This window comes from Pneumocystis murina (assembly GCF_000349005.2).
Source record: "Pneumocystis murina B123 chromosome Unknown supercont1.16, whole genome shotgun sequence".
Lineage (NCBI taxonomy): Eukaryota > Fungi > Ascomycota > Pneumocystomycetes > Pneumocystales > Pneumocystaceae > Pneumocystis > Pneumocystis murina.
The window spans coordinates 96365-116652 of NW_017802374.1; the positions used below are offsets into that span (position 1 = coordinate 96365).

The 20288-nt window shown below is 30.4% G+C and overlaps 11 protein-coding genes across 11 annotated transcripts; 6 read left to right on the forward strand and 5 right to left on the reverse strand.

Annotated features, from left to right (window-relative positions):
- Nucleotides 1–36: 36 nt before the first annotated feature.
- On the reverse strand, nucleotides 37–1039 carry PNEG_03499 (hypothetical protein; the record flags this gene model as incomplete). The annotated part of the gene is made up of 3 exons (XM_007877400.1): nucleotides 37–444; nucleotides 712–907; nucleotides 954–1039. The coding sequence occupies 3 exons, from the start codon at nucleotides 1037–1039 to the stop codon at nucleotides 37–39; spliced, it is 690 nt and encodes a 229-aa protein (XP_007875591.1).
- Nucleotides 1040–1314: 275 nt separating this feature from the next.
- On the forward strand, nucleotides 1315–1806 carry PNEG_03500 (hypothetical protein; the record flags this gene model as incomplete). The annotated part of the gene is made up of 4 exons (XM_007877401.1): nucleotides 1315–1426; nucleotides 1467–1579; nucleotides 1626–1735; nucleotides 1782–1806. The coding sequence occupies 4 exons, from the start codon at nucleotides 1315–1317 to the stop codon at nucleotides 1804–1806; spliced, it is 360 nt and encodes a 119-aa protein (XP_007875592.1).
- A 172-nt stretch (nucleotides 1807–1978) lies between these two features.
- PNEG_03501 (hypothetical protein) lies at nucleotides 1979–3053 on the reverse strand (the record flags this gene model as incomplete). Its single annotated transcript, XM_007877402.1, has 5 exons — nucleotides 1979–1998; nucleotides 2040–2461; nucleotides 2505–2671; nucleotides 2719–2859; nucleotides 2913–3053. The coding sequence occupies 5 exons, from the start codon at nucleotides 3051–3053 to the stop codon at nucleotides 1979–1981; spliced, it is 891 nt and encodes a 296-aa protein (XP_007875593.1).
- Nucleotides 3054–3202: 149 nt separating this feature from the next.
- Nucleotides 3203–4024, forward strand: PNEG_03502 (hypothetical protein; the record flags this gene model as incomplete). The annotated part of the gene is made up of 8 exons (XM_007877403.1): nucleotides 3203–3291; nucleotides 3345–3370; nucleotides 3424–3464; nucleotides 3510–3575; nucleotides 3620–3664; nucleotides 3712–3781; nucleotides 3830–3895; nucleotides 3936–4024. The coding sequence occupies 8 exons, from the start codon at nucleotides 3203–3205 to the stop codon at nucleotides 4022–4024; spliced, it is 492 nt and encodes a 163-aa protein (XP_007875594.1).
- Nucleotides 4025–4300: 276 nt separating this feature from the next.
- On the forward strand, nucleotides 4301–5945 carry PNEG_03503 (hypothetical protein; the record flags this gene model as incomplete). The annotated part of the gene is made up of 10 exons (XM_007877404.1): nucleotides 4301–4354; nucleotides 4400–4455; nucleotides 4500–4726; nucleotides 4775–4842; nucleotides 4891–5010; nucleotides 5052–5224; nucleotides 5267–5403; nucleotides 5450–5548; nucleotides 5591–5746; nucleotides 5791–5945. 10 exons carry the CDS (start codon nucleotides 4301–4303, stop codon nucleotides 5943–5945), a joined length of 1245 nt encoding a protein of 414 aa, XP_007875595.1.
- A 586-nt stretch (nucleotides 5946–6531) lies between these two features.
- On the reverse strand, nucleotides 6532–8022 carry PNEG_03504 (phosphomevalonate kinase; the record flags this gene model as incomplete). The annotated part of the gene is made up of 3 exons (XM_007877405.1): nucleotides 7746–8022; nucleotides 6872–7697; nucleotides 6532–6828 (listed from the first exon to the last, which is right to left on the reverse strand). The coding sequence occupies exons 1-3, from the start codon at nucleotides 7994–7996 to the stop codon at nucleotides 6532–6534; spliced, it is 1374 nt and encodes a 457-aa protein (XP_007875596.1). The 5' UTR covers nucleotides 7997–8022.
- Nucleotides 8023–8199: 177 nt separating this feature from the next.
- On the forward strand, nucleotides 8200–11706 carry PNEG_03505 (hypothetical protein; the record flags this gene model as incomplete). The annotated part of the gene is made up of 2 exons (XM_007877406.2): nucleotides 8200–8202; nucleotides 8251–11706. 2 exons carry the CDS (start codon nucleotides 8200–8202, stop codon nucleotides 11704–11706), a joined length of 3459 nt encoding a protein of 1152 aa, XP_007875597.1.
- Nucleotides 10554–12504, reverse strand: PNEG_03506 (pyridoxamine 5'-phosphate oxidase). The gene has a single exon (XM_007877407.1). It carries the CDS (start codon nucleotides 12464–12466, stop codon nucleotides 11789–11791), a length of 678 nt encoding a protein of 225 aa, XP_007875598.1. The 5' UTR covers nucleotides 12467–12504; the 3' UTR covers nucleotides 10554–11788.
- A 432-nt stretch (nucleotides 12505–12936) lies between these two features.
- On the forward strand, nucleotides 12937–15348 carry PNEG_03507 (hypothetical protein). Its single transcript, XM_007877408.1, has 7 exons — nucleotides 12937–13539; nucleotides 13587–13838; nucleotides 13883–14590; nucleotides 14641–14740; nucleotides 14789–14985; nucleotides 15031–15212; nucleotides 15261–15348. The coding sequence occupies exons 1-7, from the start codon at nucleotides 12943–12945 to the stop codon at nucleotides 15298–15300; spliced, it is 2076 nt and encodes a 691-aa protein (XP_007875599.1). The 5' UTR covers nucleotides 12937–12942; the 3' UTR covers nucleotides 15301–15348.
- Nucleotides 15349–15508: 160 nt separating this feature from the next.
- PNEG_03508 (hypothetical protein) lies at nucleotides 15509–17996 on the forward strand (the record flags this gene model as incomplete). The annotated part of the gene is made up of 5 exons (XM_007877409.1): nucleotides 15509–15616; nucleotides 15755–17198; nucleotides 17286–17325; nucleotides 17367–17535; nucleotides 17579–17996. 5 exons carry the CDS (start codon nucleotides 15509–15511, stop codon nucleotides 17951–17953), a joined length of 2136 nt encoding a protein of 711 aa, XP_007875600.1. The 3' UTR covers nucleotides 17954–17996.
- Nucleotides 17997–18082: 86 nt separating this feature from the next.
- On the reverse strand, nucleotides 18083–20286 carry PNEG_03509 (hypothetical protein; the record flags this gene model as incomplete). Its single annotated transcript, XM_007877410.1, has 14 exons — nucleotides 18083–18290; nucleotides 18338–18462; nucleotides 18512–18614; nucleotides 18659–18703; nucleotides 18746–18765; nucleotides 18813–18913; nucleotides 18957–19114; nucleotides 19164–19210; nucleotides 19256–19312; nucleotides 19356–19559; nucleotides 19632–19807; nucleotides 19858–19924; nucleotides 19966–20132; nucleotides 20195–20286. The coding sequence occupies 14 exons, from the start codon at nucleotides 20284–20286 to the stop codon at nucleotides 18198–18200; spliced, it is 1455 nt and encodes a 484-aa protein (XP_007875601.1). The 3' UTR covers nucleotides 18083–18197.
- Between the last annotated feature and the right edge of the window lie 2 nt (nucleotides 20287–20288).

Here is a 20288-nt window from a genome sequence, read left to right on the forward strand (position 1 = left end):
AAGAGTTCCATATAAAAATATATCATGTTATTTTGTTTAATTGTCAGTAAAATTAAATGTAGGAAATTCTAATTCTTTTCGTAACTTTTTTTCACTCCAACCCCATAAGCGTAAAAGTGTCTTAATCTTTGATTCTTGTATTAATCCTTGTGCTTCAAGTATAGCTGTATTTACATTTGACGCAACAGCTTTACGTAAAGACAAATCCAGTAATGGTTTTAAGGCTGGTATTAGATTATTTGATGAAAAACATAATAATGCCATTGCCGATTCAAGATCCTGTAAAAACCCAGCATTTTTAGGAGCTCTTGGTGCTAAATGAATTTCTGCAAATTCCAAAATAGGCATAAGATCTGTATCAGGTGAATATAAAGCAATACGTATAAGTTCAATCAATTGTAAACGCAATAACATAAAATGAATTGTAGGTCGAGTATCTAAAAGCTAATTTTATATTAATAATGACGTTAAATTCAAATATTTCGATTTTTTCGGATCTCTTTTTTATTTCTTTTCATATTTTTTTCTTTTTTAATTAATATAGCGCTCATATTGAAGACTGAAGGAAGGGTGAAGTTATTTAATCATTGCCCATATAAAGACTAAGAGGGGTGCATGAAGATTTAAATCATTGCGCCAAATCCATCAATATATATCAAAAAACATCATATTTAAACCCCTGTTTAAAGACAGTTTTACATATTTACCTACCTCTGGATCCATTTCATTCATTTTTTCTATTGCTGATATAATGTCTCCGCGATAAATTGCATTTAAAATATCCATTCGTTCGCTCATCCATTCAAGCCCCTCCGGAGGCGAAAGATGTGCTTCTTCAATAAATTTTAATGCTGAAGATTCATATCCTTCAATTATAAAAAAATTTAATATTAAATAATTTAATGCACTAAAAAATATGATAAAAAAATACAAAATAAAAAACATTTCATTACGTCTTAGAAGGATCAATTTGTTCACACCTTCGTTTCCATTCTTCGGGTGCAAATCGTTTTGTTTCTAGAAGTGTTCGAGATGCCATTGAAAAGTAAGCTGAACCCTTCAAAGATTCAATTTTATCATAAAAGGGTTCAAAACCCTATTTAAAAAGAATGTATTGTTTTTTTTAATTATTTCAATTAATCTGCTTTATTTTTATTGTACATGTAGTATATTCAATGAAAATACGTTTTAATAAAGCTAATATTTTCTTTAATTTAGTCTTTTTTTTTTAAAATTAATTTTGATTTAATTTATTTTATTTATTTCTAAATTATTATAAAATTTTTATTATTTTATTTTCTACGCTTTATTTCTATGTTTTCTGTAGGCTCCGCTTTTTTCTGTACCAGCTGTGGTTCTCTTCTCGATTTAATTAGCGATATGTATATCGTATGTACTCAATGCCGTGCATCGTATCCAACATCAGGTATATTTTTTTCCTTTCATTCATTTTATAATAGGTTAAGATATACCCGATTTTAATATTGTCACTACATCTCGATCAAAAGCATTTGGATCATCTCTCAGACAAATGGATATTTCTTTGAATTCATTGGAAACAGATACTGCTGCTAGCATTGTTTTTTTAAGATGTTTTTGAATATAAGAATCTAAGATTTTAAAAGATTAACGAAACATGTCCAAAATGTGAATATAAGAAGATGCGGTTTCAAACACTTCAAATGAGAAGTGCAGATGAGGGAGCAACAGTATTCTATGAATGTCTTTTTTGCGGGTTTGAAAAGATACTTAAGAAAATATACATAATTTATGATTTTAAGATATCGCTTTTCTACAAATGAATAAGGATTTGAAGGTTAAATTTAAAGGAATATATTTTTTAATTGAATGATAGTTAATAATTTTAAATATTCTTATTAAATAATGATGTTTGTGTTTTAGATATAAATTTTGTTAATTTGGTGGAAGTTGAGATGAAGAATTGAATCACATATATTTGACTGATTATTTTTATTATTCATTTACACATCTCTATTGCTAAAAAATGTCAAGATTTTATTAATTTCATTCATTCTTACCAATAATACAGCTTTCTCTAATTATTCTTTCCTTATCATGTATAAATGTTTTGAGAAGAGATTGAACATCTGGAATACCAATAGATCCTAATGCTTCAGCAGCTTCATGGCGAACTATAGTTTCTTCCATTTGGTTACATAAAACATTTGTTAAATATGGTATAGAATGTGGTGAACATAATTGACCAAAAACATAGGCAATTTCATGTCGAAATAATGCAGATGGATCTTTAAAGCCTTGTGCAAGTGCTTCAATTGCTACATCTGTGCCAATATTACGAAGTCGAAACATTACACGATATCGATAAAATAATGATAGTTTTTGATCGATTAGTTCATTACCTAGTTTTTTTACTTCGTTTTCTATCCCAATTTCTGGATCTTCTGGTAAAGGTGGTGCTGGATCTACCGATTCAAATATACTATATCAAATAAATAAATATAAAATATATAAAAGGTATAGACTTTGGTGTTAATTTTTCGATCTCAGATTCACTTGAATTTTCCCATTCAATACGTTGAATTGCTAGGTCGCATGTTTGACGAATAATTTGAGAAGGATCATTTTCTTTCAAAAATTTAAGAAGTGGTAAACTTTCTTGACTATTCAGAGCACCTAGCGCTTCTGCTGCCTAAAAATTGGTTAAGAACATTAAACATCGATAAAACAACTTCTAACTTCATGTCGAACTATTATTTCTTCTGATTCGTTTTTTAGTATTTTTTCAAGTGGAATAATAGCTTTTTTATTTTGTGTTTGGCCTAAAACATATGCAATTTCATGCTTTAAAAGTTCTGAATCATCACAAAATCCTTTCATCTATCAATATAACATATTTCTTTTTCTCGAGTTTATATGCCTTCAGCAAGAACATCAATAGCTTTTTTATAATTTTTTCCAAGTGTTTTTAAGGAAAAAAGTGCTTGAAAACGGGCGGAAAGGGCATTTTCTTGGGTTTTGTCTAAAATGACATTACGAAGCTTAATTATTTCATCTTCTGGGTCTTGATTCATTTATTTTTTACTCAATATATTTTTTATGTAGTCAAAATGAACAAATTTTTTCAACGAATTTTAAATATATACTACGATATATTTAATAATCTACTTTTAATTTCAAAAAAAGAGCTTTCTTGACATATTCTAGCTGAATAGATACATACATGAGTTATTTTTTACCTCATTTAAGAACGTATTTTTTTACATTTTTTTTAGACCTTTTAAAGCTAATATTTGATGATTATAGAGGATGGTTAATAAACATAAGAATAATATATAGAATTAATGACTAACATGTCATTTTAGGCATGTTGATCAAGCAATTTTGTCTGGTATGAGAGTCTTAGTATATTTTTATTCCGTTTTTTTTTAATGTTTGATTTAGAAGAAGAGCGTCTTGTCGTTATTCGGTTTGGTCGAGATGGGGTATTATTTAGTGGTTATAAAAATACATTAAGGATTATATTTTAGGATGAAGAATGTATGAGACAAGATGAAGTTTTATATAAAATAGCAGAAAAAGTGGTTAATTTTGCGGTAAGAATTATTTTGTAAATAATTCTTATTAAATCTTTATTAAGGTGATTTATCTTGTTGATATTGATGAGGTTCCGGATTTTAAGCAGGTATTTCTATGGTTTTATTTTTTTTTGGTCATTCAAACATGAAAAAGATGTATGAATTGTACGATCGTTGTACAATTATGTTTTTCTATAGAAATAAGCATATGATGATTGATTTGGGTAATTTTCCCCCTGAAGACTTGAAGAATTATTTATTAAATATTTTAGGAACGGGAAATAATAATAAAATTAATTGGGCTCTTGAAGATAAACAAGAACTTATTGATATATTCGGTATTTTTATTTTATCTATTTTTTATTCTAATTTAGATAGAAACAGTTTATAAGGGGGCACGAAAAGGAAGAGGTCTTGTAATAAGTCCAAAAGGTATAATTGATTTTTTTTATTTCGTTAAATCATGAATGTAGATTATTCAACAAAATATAAATATTAATGACTCATATTTTATTTATTTTTTAATAAGAAGTTTGTTTTTTATAGCTTAAAGAATATAGAATCTTTATAAATTGTAGATAATTTTTTATTTTTTTCTTGTTTTTTTTATTAAGAATCTTAAATATTATGTAGTAGCCGATGGAGGTTCTGTAGATAAGGTTATTAAAAGGTGTTTGTAGAACTGTTATAAGAGATCTATTATATTTATTTTTACCTTTTCCAGGCTATTTTTATTAGTAAATATGGAACAATATCTAGATAAACTTGAAACATGGATTCAATCTGAGCAAAAAGTGGTATGTTGTGTTTTTTTATTTGAGAAAAAGGCTTAAAAATGAAAGATAACATATCGTTTCCTTAGCAGATATATGGGAATTCATGTTGAAGATTCAAAACAGTTTTTTTTTACTTCTTTTTTTGATTAAAATTGATATATTCAAGAATACTTTTTGATTATCATAAAAAGTGCCAAGAAAGTGGCAAAAAGTGCCATGCAATTTACATGATATCAGGGTATATGAATGAAAGTATTGTGAATTCTGGGTTGGATCGTTCTGAAAAGGTGGAATCATTACCTAGTAACTCTCAAGATGAAAGTCGTATATGTTTGGAATCATCTACGGCAAAAATGAAGGTTTTTTTTTTAGTAAAGGAAGAAGATATAGAATGTTTAATTTTTTATACAATATTATTTATTTTTTGATCATTTGAATTAGATATAAAGAAAAAATTTGATGAAATCACGTCAATACATGTTTATTCACTTGAACTTGATTTATGTAAGGTAAGATATTGAAAAGAATCTCTATATTTGTATTTTTCATTGTTCTAGGATAGTTCTACCCTTTCAGACGCCTTTTTTGATTCATATAATTGCATTAAATATGATGAAATTTTGTCTCCAGAAGAAATGTCTAAAAAGTATGGAATTATTCATCATATGAATGTGAAAGTTAGAAAATGGACATTTTTTTCATGTTTAATATGTATAAGGTATTTCCTGCGGGTTTTCAGGCATCAAATATAGATATTTCATCTTCCAAAACTACAGGGATTTTATCTGAGATAAATTCTTCTCAAACTATCAATGCATCTTCAGATTCTAAGGAGAAGACACAGACGTCAATGATTCGTAGCTTTTTTGATTGCTCGGGTCATGGAACAAAGTATTTTTTAACATATTAAAATATTTATTTATTTATTTTTAGATCCACTCTTAAATCAAATAAAAACCCCCCTAAACCTATTAAAAGAAAGTCGAGCTTTATGGATTCATTTCTTAATTTGGGTTCTAATACAGAGTCGAAGCCTAGTTCTATTTGTTCTTCAAATTCTGTTCTTCCTGGTAGGAAAAATAAATGTTTTGTTTGTTATATTGATAAAGATATTAGTAAAAAGTCTTTCAAATCTTGAAAACAAAGAAAGTGAAGAGCTTATTGTCAGAAGACAACAAGAAATTAATTTATTGATGGCAATGATGGAAAATCAAGGTTTGAATTCTTTTTTTATTTTATTTTATTTATATCTTAAAGAAAAAGATGATACAAACAAGAGCAAAGAAAGTGTATCAAAAGCTTATAATGTTGATCCTATTGTAAAAAATGAGCAAGTAAATTTAGATAAAAAAAGACGAGGAAGAAGAAAAGTTTTAAAAAAAGTAACAAGTTGTGATAAAAAGGGCTATCTTGGTAATTTCTTGGCATTCTAATTATGTTTTTGATTTATATTATAGTTACAAAAAATGAATTTGTATGGGAATCTTTTTCAGAAGATGAAACAGCAATCCCTATAAAAACAAAATCAGATACTGAATTTAAAGAGGGACCAGAAAAAAATAATCCAAAAACAGGTGAAACAAAAATTACTTTGTTTTTTTCGAAAAAATGAAATGAAATATTTTTTTACTTTATTTTTTAGAAAATCTTTCTAATGACTATTTTCATTTGAGCACTTAAAACATGCTAAATAGTGAATTAAAAATGCATATTTTCTATCTCTAAGTTAAATATATTCAAAAGTGTATTCCTTTGGTTTTAAATTAAATTTAATATTTTAGGAAATAGATATCTTTTTTAAAGAATATTTGATTTGTTTAAAAAAATTGTTATTGTTAAATTCATGGAATATAGAATACATAATATGTATATTATATAATATTTATAGAGATTTTTTAGTGAGAAATATTCAAGGAATTGTTCTGTATATCATCTTTATATTATTTTAAGATAAGTTTGCTTAATATTATTGTTGAATAGAAAGAAAAAATATTATATATTCTAAACGAATTATTTTCATTTTGGATAAACTCGGTCTTATTAGAAACATAAATATTTTTTGAAAATTATGTATAAATTATAAAATTTAATCTTTTTATTTAAAAAAATTTGACTGGAAGGATAAAACATAAGTAATAATAAAACTAATTAATGATGATTCAAAAATATTAATATATGATTGTATAACATATAAATATTTAGTCCAAAAAGAAATCAAATTCATGATTATTTTCTACTTTTAAACCAGCATGTTCTTCTTTTGATAAGAGAATAGACAAGTCTGTATCATCAAGTTCTATAGAGGAGATGTCTTTTTTAGCATTACTTTGTTGAATAATTATACAAAAAATGGCGTCGTAGCCACCTGCACCTGGTATTCCAACACCCAAAACACCTGGAATTTTGATGCATTTGTCAAGAAGAAGTGTTTGTGAGGGAGGCTCTATAGGAACATTTGATTTGACACCTATTATTTTTAATTGTTCCCGAATTAACTATATTTATGATTAATATTATTGATAAAAATATAATAAAAACCTTTAATTGAGAATATAAATTGTACAATATATCATAAATGAATTGTTTTGTTTTATCTTCAAATTTTATTTTGTCTTTATCCCATGAAACCTGTCCTGAGATTTTTAATACTTCATAATAATCCGAGACAAATTGGTGGCTAGCATTAGTCATTTCACTCAGCGTTTTATAGAACAAATTATTTGCTTTCTTCAACTCCTCCCAGATAAGATTAGCTTCTGTATCTTTATTTTTCCATGCCATTACATTACGTGCCATATTCGAAGTTGTTGTTCCCTTATTTCTATCAATTAAAACAACTCCAAGTCCTGGAGGAAAATCTAGCTCTTCAATTGAAATATCCCAAAGACTTTCAACAACTTTTGTAAGCTGTTTTTTGAATTGAGATGATGTATATTCTCCAACACTGTCAATAATAGCTGGATCAAATCGCCGATATAGACAACTTCCAAAACATGCTGCTGCAATATCAAATCCACTTCCTATTTTCTCCTGAACTGAACAATGAGCTATCTGTGAAAGATTATGTATTATCCATTTATTCTGAGTTTGTTGAATGTCAAATTTTCCATCTGATAAATGAACTACTAGCGCTGCAATCATACTTGTCATAAGTGCTGATGATGATCCTATTCCTGTCTTATGAACCATTTCTATAGGAAACTCGAACTTTTTATATTTAGAAAGTGTTGAACGTGGTCCATTTTGTGAATAATAGTCATTGTCTGCCAATATAGTAATATAGAGATCTTGCATCTTAGATGGATTACAATAAAATAATGAATAAATTAATGCATAATATATGTGCAAGTTACGCGCTCTGTTACTATTCAGTTTGTCAGAATATCTCTTTTTTTATATATTTTTTTTCTACATTTCTTGAATTTCTGAAACTTCTTCATTTTCTCCAAAAATAACACGAAAAAAATAATCTGGCTGTTTAAACTGTTTACAACATACTCTTATCTCTGGAAATTCTCCTTTTTTCTCCTGATCTTCAACAATACAAACCATTCTTGCTGAAAGCGTAAGAACAAAACCTTCATTTTCTTGTTCAAGAATTAAATATCCTCCTGCAAGAAGGACCTTTCCTGGTGCAGAAACTACCGTCTTATTTCTCTTCATTTAATGTGTTTTTGGACTTAATAAGGCATTAAAGCCTGCTTTTACTATCTCTATTTTTCTTTAAAATTTTATGACGTCGACTTGAACGTGGAGGTTGCCAAGACAACGTCTAATGTCCTAAAAGCTCTTGAATAAAATGTACTATTTTTTTCATCAAAAATGAAGCTTTAACCCCACATAAGCCTCTTATCTTCGTATATGATATGGTGAGTATTGTATTCTATGTATTTTTACTTATTTTTTTCCTTTTTCAGCGGAGAAATTTAATGATTTTTGGAAGAGTACGAAGTATTAGAAATGGATCATTATATCTTCTTAGAAATCCTATAAATGGTGTAGAAAACAATGTGAAACCCTTTTTTTTTTATCGTCTGTTATGTCTGGATTTTTTAATACTTGATAAAATCTATACATTTCATGTTTGGACAAGAACTAAGGAAATAAAGTCAACTAAAATAGTTCCGACGGGTTCATCACTATTTTGTGCAGCTCCTGAGACACTATCAGTTATACCCTCTGTATCAGATGCATCATCTATTTCTCTTTTGCCGTCAAAATCAAATATTGCTTTGAAATATGAAAAAAAAATGACAAAATTATTACAAGAAAATAAATATTTTAATATAATTGAAGTTTATAATGAGATGAAATCTATGGGAATTCCTCTCACTGTTGAATTGTATGATATTATATTTCAGTCGATGGTTAAGATTCGTCAGCCAGGTGTTGCAACGATGATTCATACGCTTCTAGATACATATAAATCTATGCTTGAGCAGCAATTGACGCCTAATCTCTCTATTTACTCTACGCTTATTCTTGCACTTTGTGTGCGTGAGGAAGAGGTGTATTCTCAATTACAGACATTAAATAATAAGATTTCACGTGGTCTTCCAAATAATTTACAGTTACAAGAGCGATTAAATTCTTTAAGAAAGGAAAATAATTTGGATATGGCATGCGAGATATTTAAGGCAAGTGTAAGTGTTAGGTTTCAGCCTTATTCGCCCAATGTGTTTTCAGAGTTGATGCGTATTTGCGCTTTAGTGGGTAAAACAGATGAACTTCTTATGATATATCAACAAATTGTCAATCATAATATTATTCCCTCTCCTCGTGTGTTTATTTCTCTAATTAGAGGGTTTTCCATGCATAAGGATGTTAAATCAATGGTAGAATGTTTCAATGAATATAAAACTTTTGCACCTAAGATGGAACCTCATGATAAATATGATGTTTATTGTGCATTGATTGATGGATATTTCAGATCATCTCGTTCTTATGCTGCAATTTCATTTTTTGAGAAATTGGCTGCTCAAAAGAATGCTTATATTCCATATAAAGTTTTTAAAATAATTGTATTTGGACTTTCCTTAAATGGTGATTATTTAACAGCTAAATCTTGGATTGATCGTATGATAAAAGATGAAAATCTTCCCAATCCTACGCCTTCATGCGTAATACCTGTTATTAGTAGCGCTATTAAAGCAAATGATTTGGACGTTGCAGTTTCACTTTTTGATTATACATCTTCTATTGGATCTATAAAGCCATTTGGAAGAGTCGTTTTTGAGTTTATACATTTATGTTTGAAACATGGGAAAAATGATTATGCAAATGATATTCTTAATCGTGTCTCTGTTGAAGGCATTAGACCGGATGAAATGACGACCCAAACAATTGCTCTTGCAATGATTAGCAATGGAAATATAGATTCATCTCTTCAATTATATAAAACATGTTTGAAGCTTAATGTTCAACATTTTGGATCAACAAGGTATATTCGTAGAGGATTTACTTTAGTAGGTGTTTCCTTAATGGAAGAATTAAAAAAAAGGAATCTTCTTGATTTCAAATCATGCTTAAAGATTATTACAAATGTTTATGATACTGCATTTCATATACCATATCCTATGCTTTTATATGTTTTAAAATTTTATTTTATGGAAAAGAAAATGTCAGTAGAAGCATGGAGAGCTAACTTAAAATCATGGGATCCATTTATATTAAGTTTAAGTCTTAGGGTTTTATGTTTTTCTGTTAAGCAAGATCGTGGTTCTTATGCTCATAAAGTATTTCCCGAATTGATCAGAGATATTATATCTGAAAATATTGCTGTTATACCGGGTTCTGCAATGGCTGTTTCTGATACTCTTGAGATTTTGGGAGAAAAAGTTTTGTCGGTTGAATGGGAAAAATATACTCAAAAATATAAGCCTCATGAGTCTTTTGCTATAGATGGAGTTCCTGAAGTTTCTCGTTATCAGAAATTAAGGCCTCTTTCTATTGATCTTATGCGTGATTGGAATCAAGTTAAAAATCATCCTCGTATAGACTTTTCTACTTCTCAGAAAATTTTGAATGATTCTATTTGTCATAATAAGACTGATGATTATTCTGCTTTGGTTCATGAAATACATGTAACATATAGAAAAGGGAAAGATATTACTCCGGAAGCTTATTGTAGGCTATTAGAACGCCTTGGGAAGGAAAAAAAATTGGATTTAGTAAATGATCTTTATAAATTTGCAAAGGAATCTATTTCTAAAAATTTTACTGGAGATACAGGACTATGTTATCTTGGATTTTGTCTGAATAGTATGATTATTGCTCAAATATATTCTAGCCAAATGGATGCTGCAAAGAAATATCAAAGAGAACTATTAGAACTTGGGTTTTCTCCAAGTGCATCTGTTTTTGCTACATATATTATAAATTTGAAAAATTCTGAGCCTTCTCAAGATGCTGATGATGCTATAAATATCTATCGTGAAGCAAAATCGTATAACGTTGAGTTTACAACATATTTTTATAATGCTCTTTTATCAAAACTTTGTAGAGCAGAAAAACTACATGAAGCTCTTGAAATATTCTCAGAAATGAAAAAGAATAATATTATTCCCAATAGTATTACATATGGAACTCTCATAAATGCTTGTTGTAAAATTGGAAATGAAGAATTGGCAAATGATCTATTTGTAGAAATGGAAAACAGTCCCCGTTATTATGCTAGGGTAGCGCCATATAACATAATGATGCAATTTTATGTGCATACTAAGAAAAATAGACAAATGGCACTTAAATATTATAATAAGCTCTGTAACCAAGTTTTAGCTCCTTCCCCCCACACATACAAACTTCTTATTGATTGTTGGACTGTTATTGATCCTCCAGATATTGATAAAGCGCTTCAAGTATTAACTGATATGACAAAAAATAGTGTTTCTATTACTACTCGGCATTATGGAGCAATTATATATGCAAAAGGATGTATTCTTCGGGATTTGAAAGATGCTAGACAATACTTTGATTCCATTACTAAACGTAATTTTAAACCAGTAATACCAGATCATACTTTATATCAAGCTTTAATAGATGCATATGTCACTAACTATTCTATGAAAAATATTCCTAAATTATTATCTCTGATGAAAGATAATAATATATTATTAAATGCTGATATAGCTAATATACTTATTCGTGGTTGGATGCAAGAAGGTCAAATAAAAAAAGCAAGAGAAGTTTTTGATTCTCTTGATTTACAAACGAATAGCGTCTCAAAGAGAGAACCTAGTAATTATATAGCAATGATTCAAGCTTATTTGTCAGTTAAAGATATAACATCTGCTAAAGCTATTTTAAAAGAAATGAGAACATATTCACCTTCTCTATCAGATATTTCTCATGCTGAATCCCTTTTTAAAAAATAAACATCATAGGATAAATTTTGATTTTTTATTTATATTTTTTTTTGTCTTAATTGTGTAGGAATATTATAGTTTTTGTATGATTTTATGGTGCCAGTCTATGTATATCCCATCCATTTTTACATTTTATATATACAAATCGATCATGAAGTCTATTTTCACGACCCTGCCAGAATTCTATAGATTCAGGAACAATCCTAAGTCCTCCCCAGAAAGGTGGAACTGGTATTTTGGAGTCATCATTGTTCAATTCATCTGAAAATTTTCTTTTTATCTCTTCAAATTTTTCTTCTAATTCTGATCGATCTTTTAAATAAACACTCTGTGGAGATGCCCATGCTCCTAAGCGAGAAAGTAATGGCCTACTATCATAATATTTCTGTGATTCTTCAACTGAAAGATATTCTACTTTTCCTTCAACTCGTACTTGCTTTTCTAAATGTTTCCAATAAAATGTCAGCGCTGCCCATGTATTTGACTTGAGATCTTGCGATTTACGAGATGTTTCAAGATTGCTATAAATGATAAATCCTCTACTATCTAATTCCTTTAATAAAACCATTCTTGCTGAAACTCGTCCTGATGGAAGACTTGCTGTTGAAAGTGTCATTGCATTTGCTTCTTTAATATTTATTGCTTCTTTGTACCAATTTTCAAACGTTTTAAAAGGATCTTTTTCTAAATTTTCTAACGAAAGACTTCCAATATTATACGAAGAATGATCTTTAATAGAAATAAGCTTTTCTATACTTTTTGATGACATGTTTATGTATATTAAAATTTCTTGAGATATCAAAATTTTAGTTATCTGTGCCTGAGGTCGGACATTTGAGGGGAAATGTGGGGTAATAGTAAGGGACAACTTTTAGTGGAAATACGTTAGGACACTTTTTCGAGCCGATCAGCCAACGTCAAAAAAAATATTTTTCAGTCTTAGTATTTTACGCATGAAGAGTTGCAAATAATAAGAAGATATACACCTTATTTGTATATTTGTAGAGGGTTTCCTAAGAAATCTCGAAAAAAGCGTCGAAAACGACATATTTTTGAGGTTTTTAAATGATAGAGATTAATAAGAGAGTAGATTTATAATTATTTATTTGGAAGGATATTTTACTAGGAAAAGTGTATTTATTGTTTTTTCCATACGTATCAGTGTCAATTGCGTTATTTTTGTTATACGTGAGGGCTTTTTTTCTATATTTTACAAGGTTTTTGTGAACTGAGATCTTTATCAATATGATAATGAAAGGGCAAATACAAGACTCTCGATCATCATCTCCTTCTCTTTCTCCTTTTAATAACAAGAATAGCAATTTATCTTCTGTTTCGGCCGGATCAAAATATAGTAATACATCGGAACAAATTATTTTTGATCCACCAGCTTTAGAATTGGTGCCTCATCGTCCAGCGCCAAAGCCGCCTTCTGTACTTAAGAAAACGGAGAATTTTTCTAACAATACACATGGATCGATTCATTCACGGTCAGCTCCTGAAGTATGGAAGTCGATTCCGGGTCCTTTTACTCCACCTACTCAACAATCGAATACTTGGACACGATCTCCTCCATATTCTCATGGTTTCACACGCACGTGTATTATAACTTCGGAATCAATGACCAGTTCTACTCCAACGAAAAGTTATGGTAGTTCAAACCATATTTTAAGTCCACCCACAACAGGTGGTAGTGGCAAATCTACTAAAAGTGCTTTTGGTCACTTTATGAGTAATATAACAGAGATTTTAGGATCACAAAAGAAGACCGAAATTTCCTCTCCGTATGATCTGGTTCATCTTACACATGTCGATTTTAATGCAAAGACTGGCGAATATAATGTATGTTGAATTTTATATATACATAGTCTTTTATTTTATCTGAATAGGGTTTACCAAAGGAATGGCAAAAACTTCTCTCTGATTGTGGAATTTCGGAAAAAGAGCAGGAAGAGAATTTTCATGCCATTATGGATATTGTCTCTTTTTATGCAGATGGAATGAGTTCTCCTGTTCTTAGTGTTGCCGATGATGATTTAGCGGATGATTTTAGTGGTTTAGATCCATTTAAGACTAAATCACCAAAAACGCCTTCTTTATCATCATCAATGACAATTTTTCCGAAAAAGCGTGGGGTTCTTGTAAGATTTTGTCTTGTTAGTTTATCTGCTTATTATGAAAATAGCAAGATATCCCTTCATTGCCTGCAGATGCGAAACAACGAATATTAGAAGCAAGTAAGAAAGTTGATATTCCGTTGCATCCACTATCTTCAAAGGGTTTTTTTTCATCTAAAAAAGTTTGGGGCGCACCTGTAACAACTTTGAAAAAACCAAGAAATCCGAACTTTAATAGCAAAAAACAAGAGATTTCTTCGAAAAAAGCTGCGCATCCTTTAAAACCATATATTTCTTTTCCAAAATCTGATACTAGTTCCCTTTTAAATAATAATTTAGATAAATCATTTCAAGATCTACAGAACGATCCATCAAAACAATCTGAGACAAGGAAAACTTCAAATATAGGCTCTCAAACTTTATTAAGATTGAGACTTATATGTAATACTGAGGATCCCACCAGATTATATCGCAATTTAGTAAAAATTGGTCAAGGAGCATCTGGAGGTGTTTATACCGCATATCAAGTCGGGACAAACATGATGGTTGCTATTAAGCAAATAAATCTTGGGAATCAATTAAAAAGGGATTTAATAGTTAATGAGATCCTTGTTATGAAACAAAATAAACATGAAAATATAGTCAATTATATTGATAGTTTTTTATTGAAAGATGACTTATGGGTTATTATGGAATACATGGAGGGTGGTAGTTTAACTGATGTTTTAATGTCTAATATTATGACTGAAAGTCAAATTGCAACTGTTGTTAAAGAAGTATTAAAATACGTTTTTATTTTTCTTTTTTTTCTCATAAAATTCTTTAGGTACTTAAGGGTTTGATATATTTACATTCTAAGGGTATTATTCATAGGGATATTAAATCGGATAATGTTTTGTTGTCTTTGGATGGTCTTATTAAATTAAGTATGTTCTTTTTTTTTTCTATTTAACTAATATAACTTTCTAATATAGCGGATTTCGGGTTTTGTGCCCGAGTTAATGAAGCTATGAACAAGCGTACAACAATGGTTGGTACACCTTATTGGATGGCTCCTGAAGTTATTACCAGAAAAGAATATGGTCCCAATGTTGATGTTTGGAGTCTCGGTATCATGTGTATTGAAATGATTGAAGGCGAGCCTCCTTATCTTGATGAAAACCCTTTACGTGTATCTTTTTTTTTAACTTTTTTTCTCCATCTCTTATTTATTTAGGCTCTTTATTTAATTGCTACAAATGGCACACCTAGAATTACTCAACTTCAGAATCTTAGTCAACCATTTAGGGATTTTCTTCATCTAACTCTTCAAGTTAATCCTGAACAACGTCCTTCTTCATCTACATTACTTTCTCATCTTTTTTTTAATAAAGTTTTACCTCTCAATTGTTTAATACCGTAAGTCTATCTTTCTAACCTTATTCCTTACTAATCTATTTTTTATAGACTTATTCGTGTTGCAAGAAAACATAGTAAAAATTCTTGATTCTTATCTTTCTTAATCTTTAGTGGTCACGTGGTCTTGATCTGATAACTTTTTAAATTTTTTTTTTTTATATACCTATTTTTTTACTTTTTTCTTTCTTTGATTTAAACATCTTTTCCTGATAATTTTCTTTCTTAATCTCTCTATTTTTTGATTCCATCTATATTATCTGTTCCGTTCGATCTGACGATCTTCGACCTCATGAAAAATGGATACCTTTGAGTCGATTCTTCAGGGGCTTTGGAAGGCTCGACCTCCAGGTGTTTCGGGTTCTAAGATTCATTTATTAACGCAGATTGCAGTACAGCATGTTAAGGTAAGTTTTTTCCGTTTTTTTCCAGAAAATTTGACGCATTTTTGGCGATTTTCTGTTGAAATATATAAGGGGCATATGGTGCAAAGATTTTTGCCTTAAAAGACGTCCTATATGTTTTTTTATCTAATTTTATCTTAGGACGGAGGAAGAATGGCTATGCTTTTGTATAAACACTTTAAAAAGACACCAGGAAGTCATAAATTGGGTGTTTTATATGTTTTAGATTCAGTTGCTCGTGCATATCAGGATTTGGCAGAAGAGAATGAAGCAGTAGAGGATGGGACGTTTTCAGGGGGGCTACAACAGTTGACGGTGTTGTTGGAGAGTTTAATGAATGATATGATGTTCTATGCTCCAGCAGAGCATAAGGAAAAAGTCCGGAAATTAGTTGATATTTGGGAGAGGGCGGCTACGTTTCCTTCAGAATTGCTTGTAAAATTAAGATCAGTACATTTTTCTGATGAAAAAGATCGAGAAAAATCGATAAATCAAGAGGATCGTAAAAAAGAAATAAAACAAGTAGACGGATTGGCTTTTTCGGATAAGAAATCGCCTGAAAAAACAAAAAGTTCTGAAGATTCTAGTTCTATAAATCAGTCGGCATCATCTACGTCTTCGTCATCTTTAATTCTAGAGGCAATTCTTCAAATGGCGCAGAAAATGCAAGCAACACAGACGGTACAGACTGCAGAAACAACATGGAATTCTTTTCAGCATAGAATGAGTGTTGGGGGGGTGCCAATGACAGGTCTTGAAAATTCAGCGTCTTTTGGGGCATCTTCTAGTACATTATCTAGTGGTTCTTGTGGTTTAGGAGTAACTTCTACTATGCCTAATGATTTTCACCCTTCATCATCTGTTCTTTCTTCTAATTCTAATGCATCCAATACTCCTGTTGCATCTAGTATGGCATCATCTTTATCATTATCGGATCCTCGTAATATGTATCGTTCAGTTTTGCCCTTTTCAGTACCTACACATGGCAATATATCATCCTTACAACCGTCTTCGGATGTTGTCCAGGCTCAGCAAAGAGCACTGCTTCAATTGCTTGAGCAACAGGGTGTTTCTGCAACTCAAATCCAATCAATTATTCAATATGTACAGTCGTTACCTCCAAATGATACTTCTACAGGACTTCTTCCTCTTAATAATGTTCATCCATCACTTCAAGCTGTTGAACATTCCCAGCAATTGCCAAAAGATATACAAACAGCAGCGCAACATTCATCAATACTTAGTTCTCATGCTTTATCACTTCATCAATATCCAACAGGAGGAAGAAATGTTTCAACGGAAATACCTAGTACGACATTACCTCGGTCTTCGACTGATTCTCAAGCCTCAATTCGTTCAAGATCGCCTTTGAAACGAAAAGGTTCTAAAGAACATCTTTCAACTATAAATCGATCAAGAGACCCTACAAAGTTAAAGTCTTTCTCTCGAAAGCGTAATGAACGTAGTCTAAGCCCTTCTGAAAAATGTCATTTGCCACTAAAAACAATGCCTTCTGAGTCTTTATCTTCTCTACCCTCAAAATTGTATATTCGTGACCCATCAGTCCCTGAAGATGCAGTTAAAGGTCTGAAGTTGTATTTAATAATCATAGCAAATCGATGGAATCATTTTTTTGCTATGTATCTCCTTTCTTTAACTAATCTTTTTTTAGTTTTAAGTAGAACATTATTTGTTGGAGGTGTTTCGCAAAGGTTAGTATAGTTTATTTTATGCCAAATCCCATCATTAGTAGTATTACCCAGGAAGAATTACTGCGTATGTTTTCCTGTTATGGTGATGTTCAAAGCTGTATTGTTAATTATGCTGCTCGGCATGCATTCATTAAAATGTATAAACGCAAGGATGCAGAGGCTGCTTGTGCAGGCCTAGAAACTGTTACTTACGGTGACACAATTATTAGAGTAGGCTTCATGGTCTTAATAGAAATATATTGATGTATAGTAGACAAAATGGGGTGTTGGTTTTGGGCCAAGGGATTGTAGTAATTATACAACAGGCATAAGTTTAATTCCATTACGGCGTTTAACTGAGGCGGATCGGCGTTGGTGTATTTCTGCTGGCTGGGGAGGGACAGGAGGACGACTGTTGGAAGGTGGTTTTGTTATGGAAGAGCCCGATATTGAAATTGGCGCAGGCGTCAGTTCAAAACTAATAAGTCGGAGGCTTCCTCTAGGTAGATCAGAGCAAAAGAATGATGGGAATCGTTTGTCAATCCCTTCAATGCCTTCTCAAGCAGTACAGCCACAACCGTCATCAACACTTGTTTCCCCGTGGATAGGTGCTATTCGGGAAAATGCTGCATCCAAGATTTCACAATAAGATTTTAGGTGCTTTAAATTTGTAGATTCTTTGGATAATTTGGGGTCAGTAAATGGTAAATGAGAAGTTATTTGCTTAAGTTCTAAAATTGTTGGATATATTTAAAGGCTGTATATAATGATATGTTTAAAGGACTAGCTGGAAAGAGTTATCCTTTGATTTCTTTTATATTTATAAAAAATAAAAAAAGTTCTGTATAGAAAACTAGAAAATGCATTAAATGTAGCTTCTAGGATATCGTGTTTTAATCGACCATAACTTGTTTCTGTATACACGCATAATTCTCAAAATAACTTCTAAAAAAAAGAATGGCATTGTTAATATCAGCAGTTCCTGCCTATAGAATAATTAGTATAAAAAGATGATAAGGAAAAGGTAATTAACCATTTCACGAATGGAATGCATAGATAATTGTGGATTTCCTACATCGATTGTTCTGATTCCAAGAGATGCACTTAATCCAGGACCAATAGTACTTCCAGAAGGGATAGAGTTAGAAGTCACGAACACTATGTATAATTAAGGTATTAATACGAAAAATAAAATGGTGAAATATACGTTGAAGATTAGCTTGAACCTTTTTTGCAACCTCACGTAAAATCAATATTCCTGGTGCATCTGTTGCGTATCGCTGATTAGCATTGATTTTTAATACAAGCCCCTATAAAAATCTATTAAATATATTTTAAACTATAATAGTTATACCTTATTAATTTTGGGTTTATGCATAGATTCATGTTTTGATGCATACTATTTAATCTTAAGAAACAAATTAAAACTGTTTATACCTACATTCGGATGTACTGCATGAGCTATTATGTTTAGTAAGGAATTAAAAAAAAATATAAATAAAATATACACATGTCTGCAGATACAAGTAGGCTTCTAGCAATTGATTGCTCAAAACTAGATGAATTCCCATATTTTTTTGCAATTGGGGTATTAAATAACCTTCTTAATCTATGATTCATTAAAAGGTCATAAATAACTTCTCTGATCATACATTAATGGAAGAAATGTTGATTGAGCGCCATGAGCACTTATAGAGCCTATTTCTTCATGATCAAAGAAGGAGATCATTTTGATAGATGTATCAGAATTTACTAATGTTTTGCATTGAAAACTCTCAAGGAACCCATGAAGAATACAAAAACACATGTCCTTTTAGAATTTTCAGAATATTGATTGTTTAATATGTCATAATGCTTACTTGATCATCGAGTTTTCCAGAAAAAATGTATTCTTTATTAACACCACCTATAAAACTTAATTAAAGTCGCATAAAAATACTCCTTTTTATACCAAAACAAGGAGGCTGTGTATCTTTTAAAATTATTTCAAAGTCTCTAATTTGATGAACTAAAAATATTTAATATCAATTTAAGAAATACATTTTTTTTACTATTAATAGATAATTTTTGAGCAATTAAGGTAAGAAGGTCTTTATGGTGCCTTGATAATTCATCGAGAAGAACTCCCTCACTTTTTGAATCTTCATGAGGCGAATTTTCTCCTAAGATAGGTAATAACTGAGCTTCCTTGTCAAATTCTAATTTTTGATTCACTTCTCGATCAAGATGAATTGCAAGAGATGGAATACGTAAAACTAACTTATTTAGAATTGAATTTACAAATTATTGATGGATATCTATTGTTTTTTTTGGAAAAAAAAACTTACCTGGACTATCAATATCAACAAGATATTGTTTAAGAAGACCGTTAGCTTCTGCTACCATCACACGGCCTGCTATACCAAGATCCCGATCAAACCATGTATGCCATATACCTCCTCCATATGTTTCAACTCCTACTTGAAGATATTCTTCAGATATTTTTTTTGAAATAGGTTTGATCCTAAAAATTATGCTTTTAAAGCGGGAAAAAAGAACAGGAATCCATCTTACCTTAATGTTGGTGAGTCTGTATGTGCTCCTGCAAGTGCAATTGGACCTCCCGGTCTCCATTCTTTACCTAAAGCAATTAATTTTTTTTGTTTATCAAAAATTATATACCAATGCTAAAGGCGATAAGAGAACTAGTATTTCGAGTTATAAAATACATCTTTCCCGGTTCTACATGTTCTTCAAAGGGATCTCTCTCTTTTAGCTCTTTAAAACCTGCACTGATCAATATGTTTCGAATACTATTTACAACATGATAAGGTGTAGGAGATGAATGTCTATTAATAAAGGAAAAAGTTAATTAATCTTATAAACTAATAAGATCTTTCTCGGTACTTACAAGAATTTTAGAAAACCGTATGCATAAGAGTGATCAGTTACTACCTTAGGCTGCATATTGTCGTGAAGATTTTTGTATATCTGACAAGTCATCG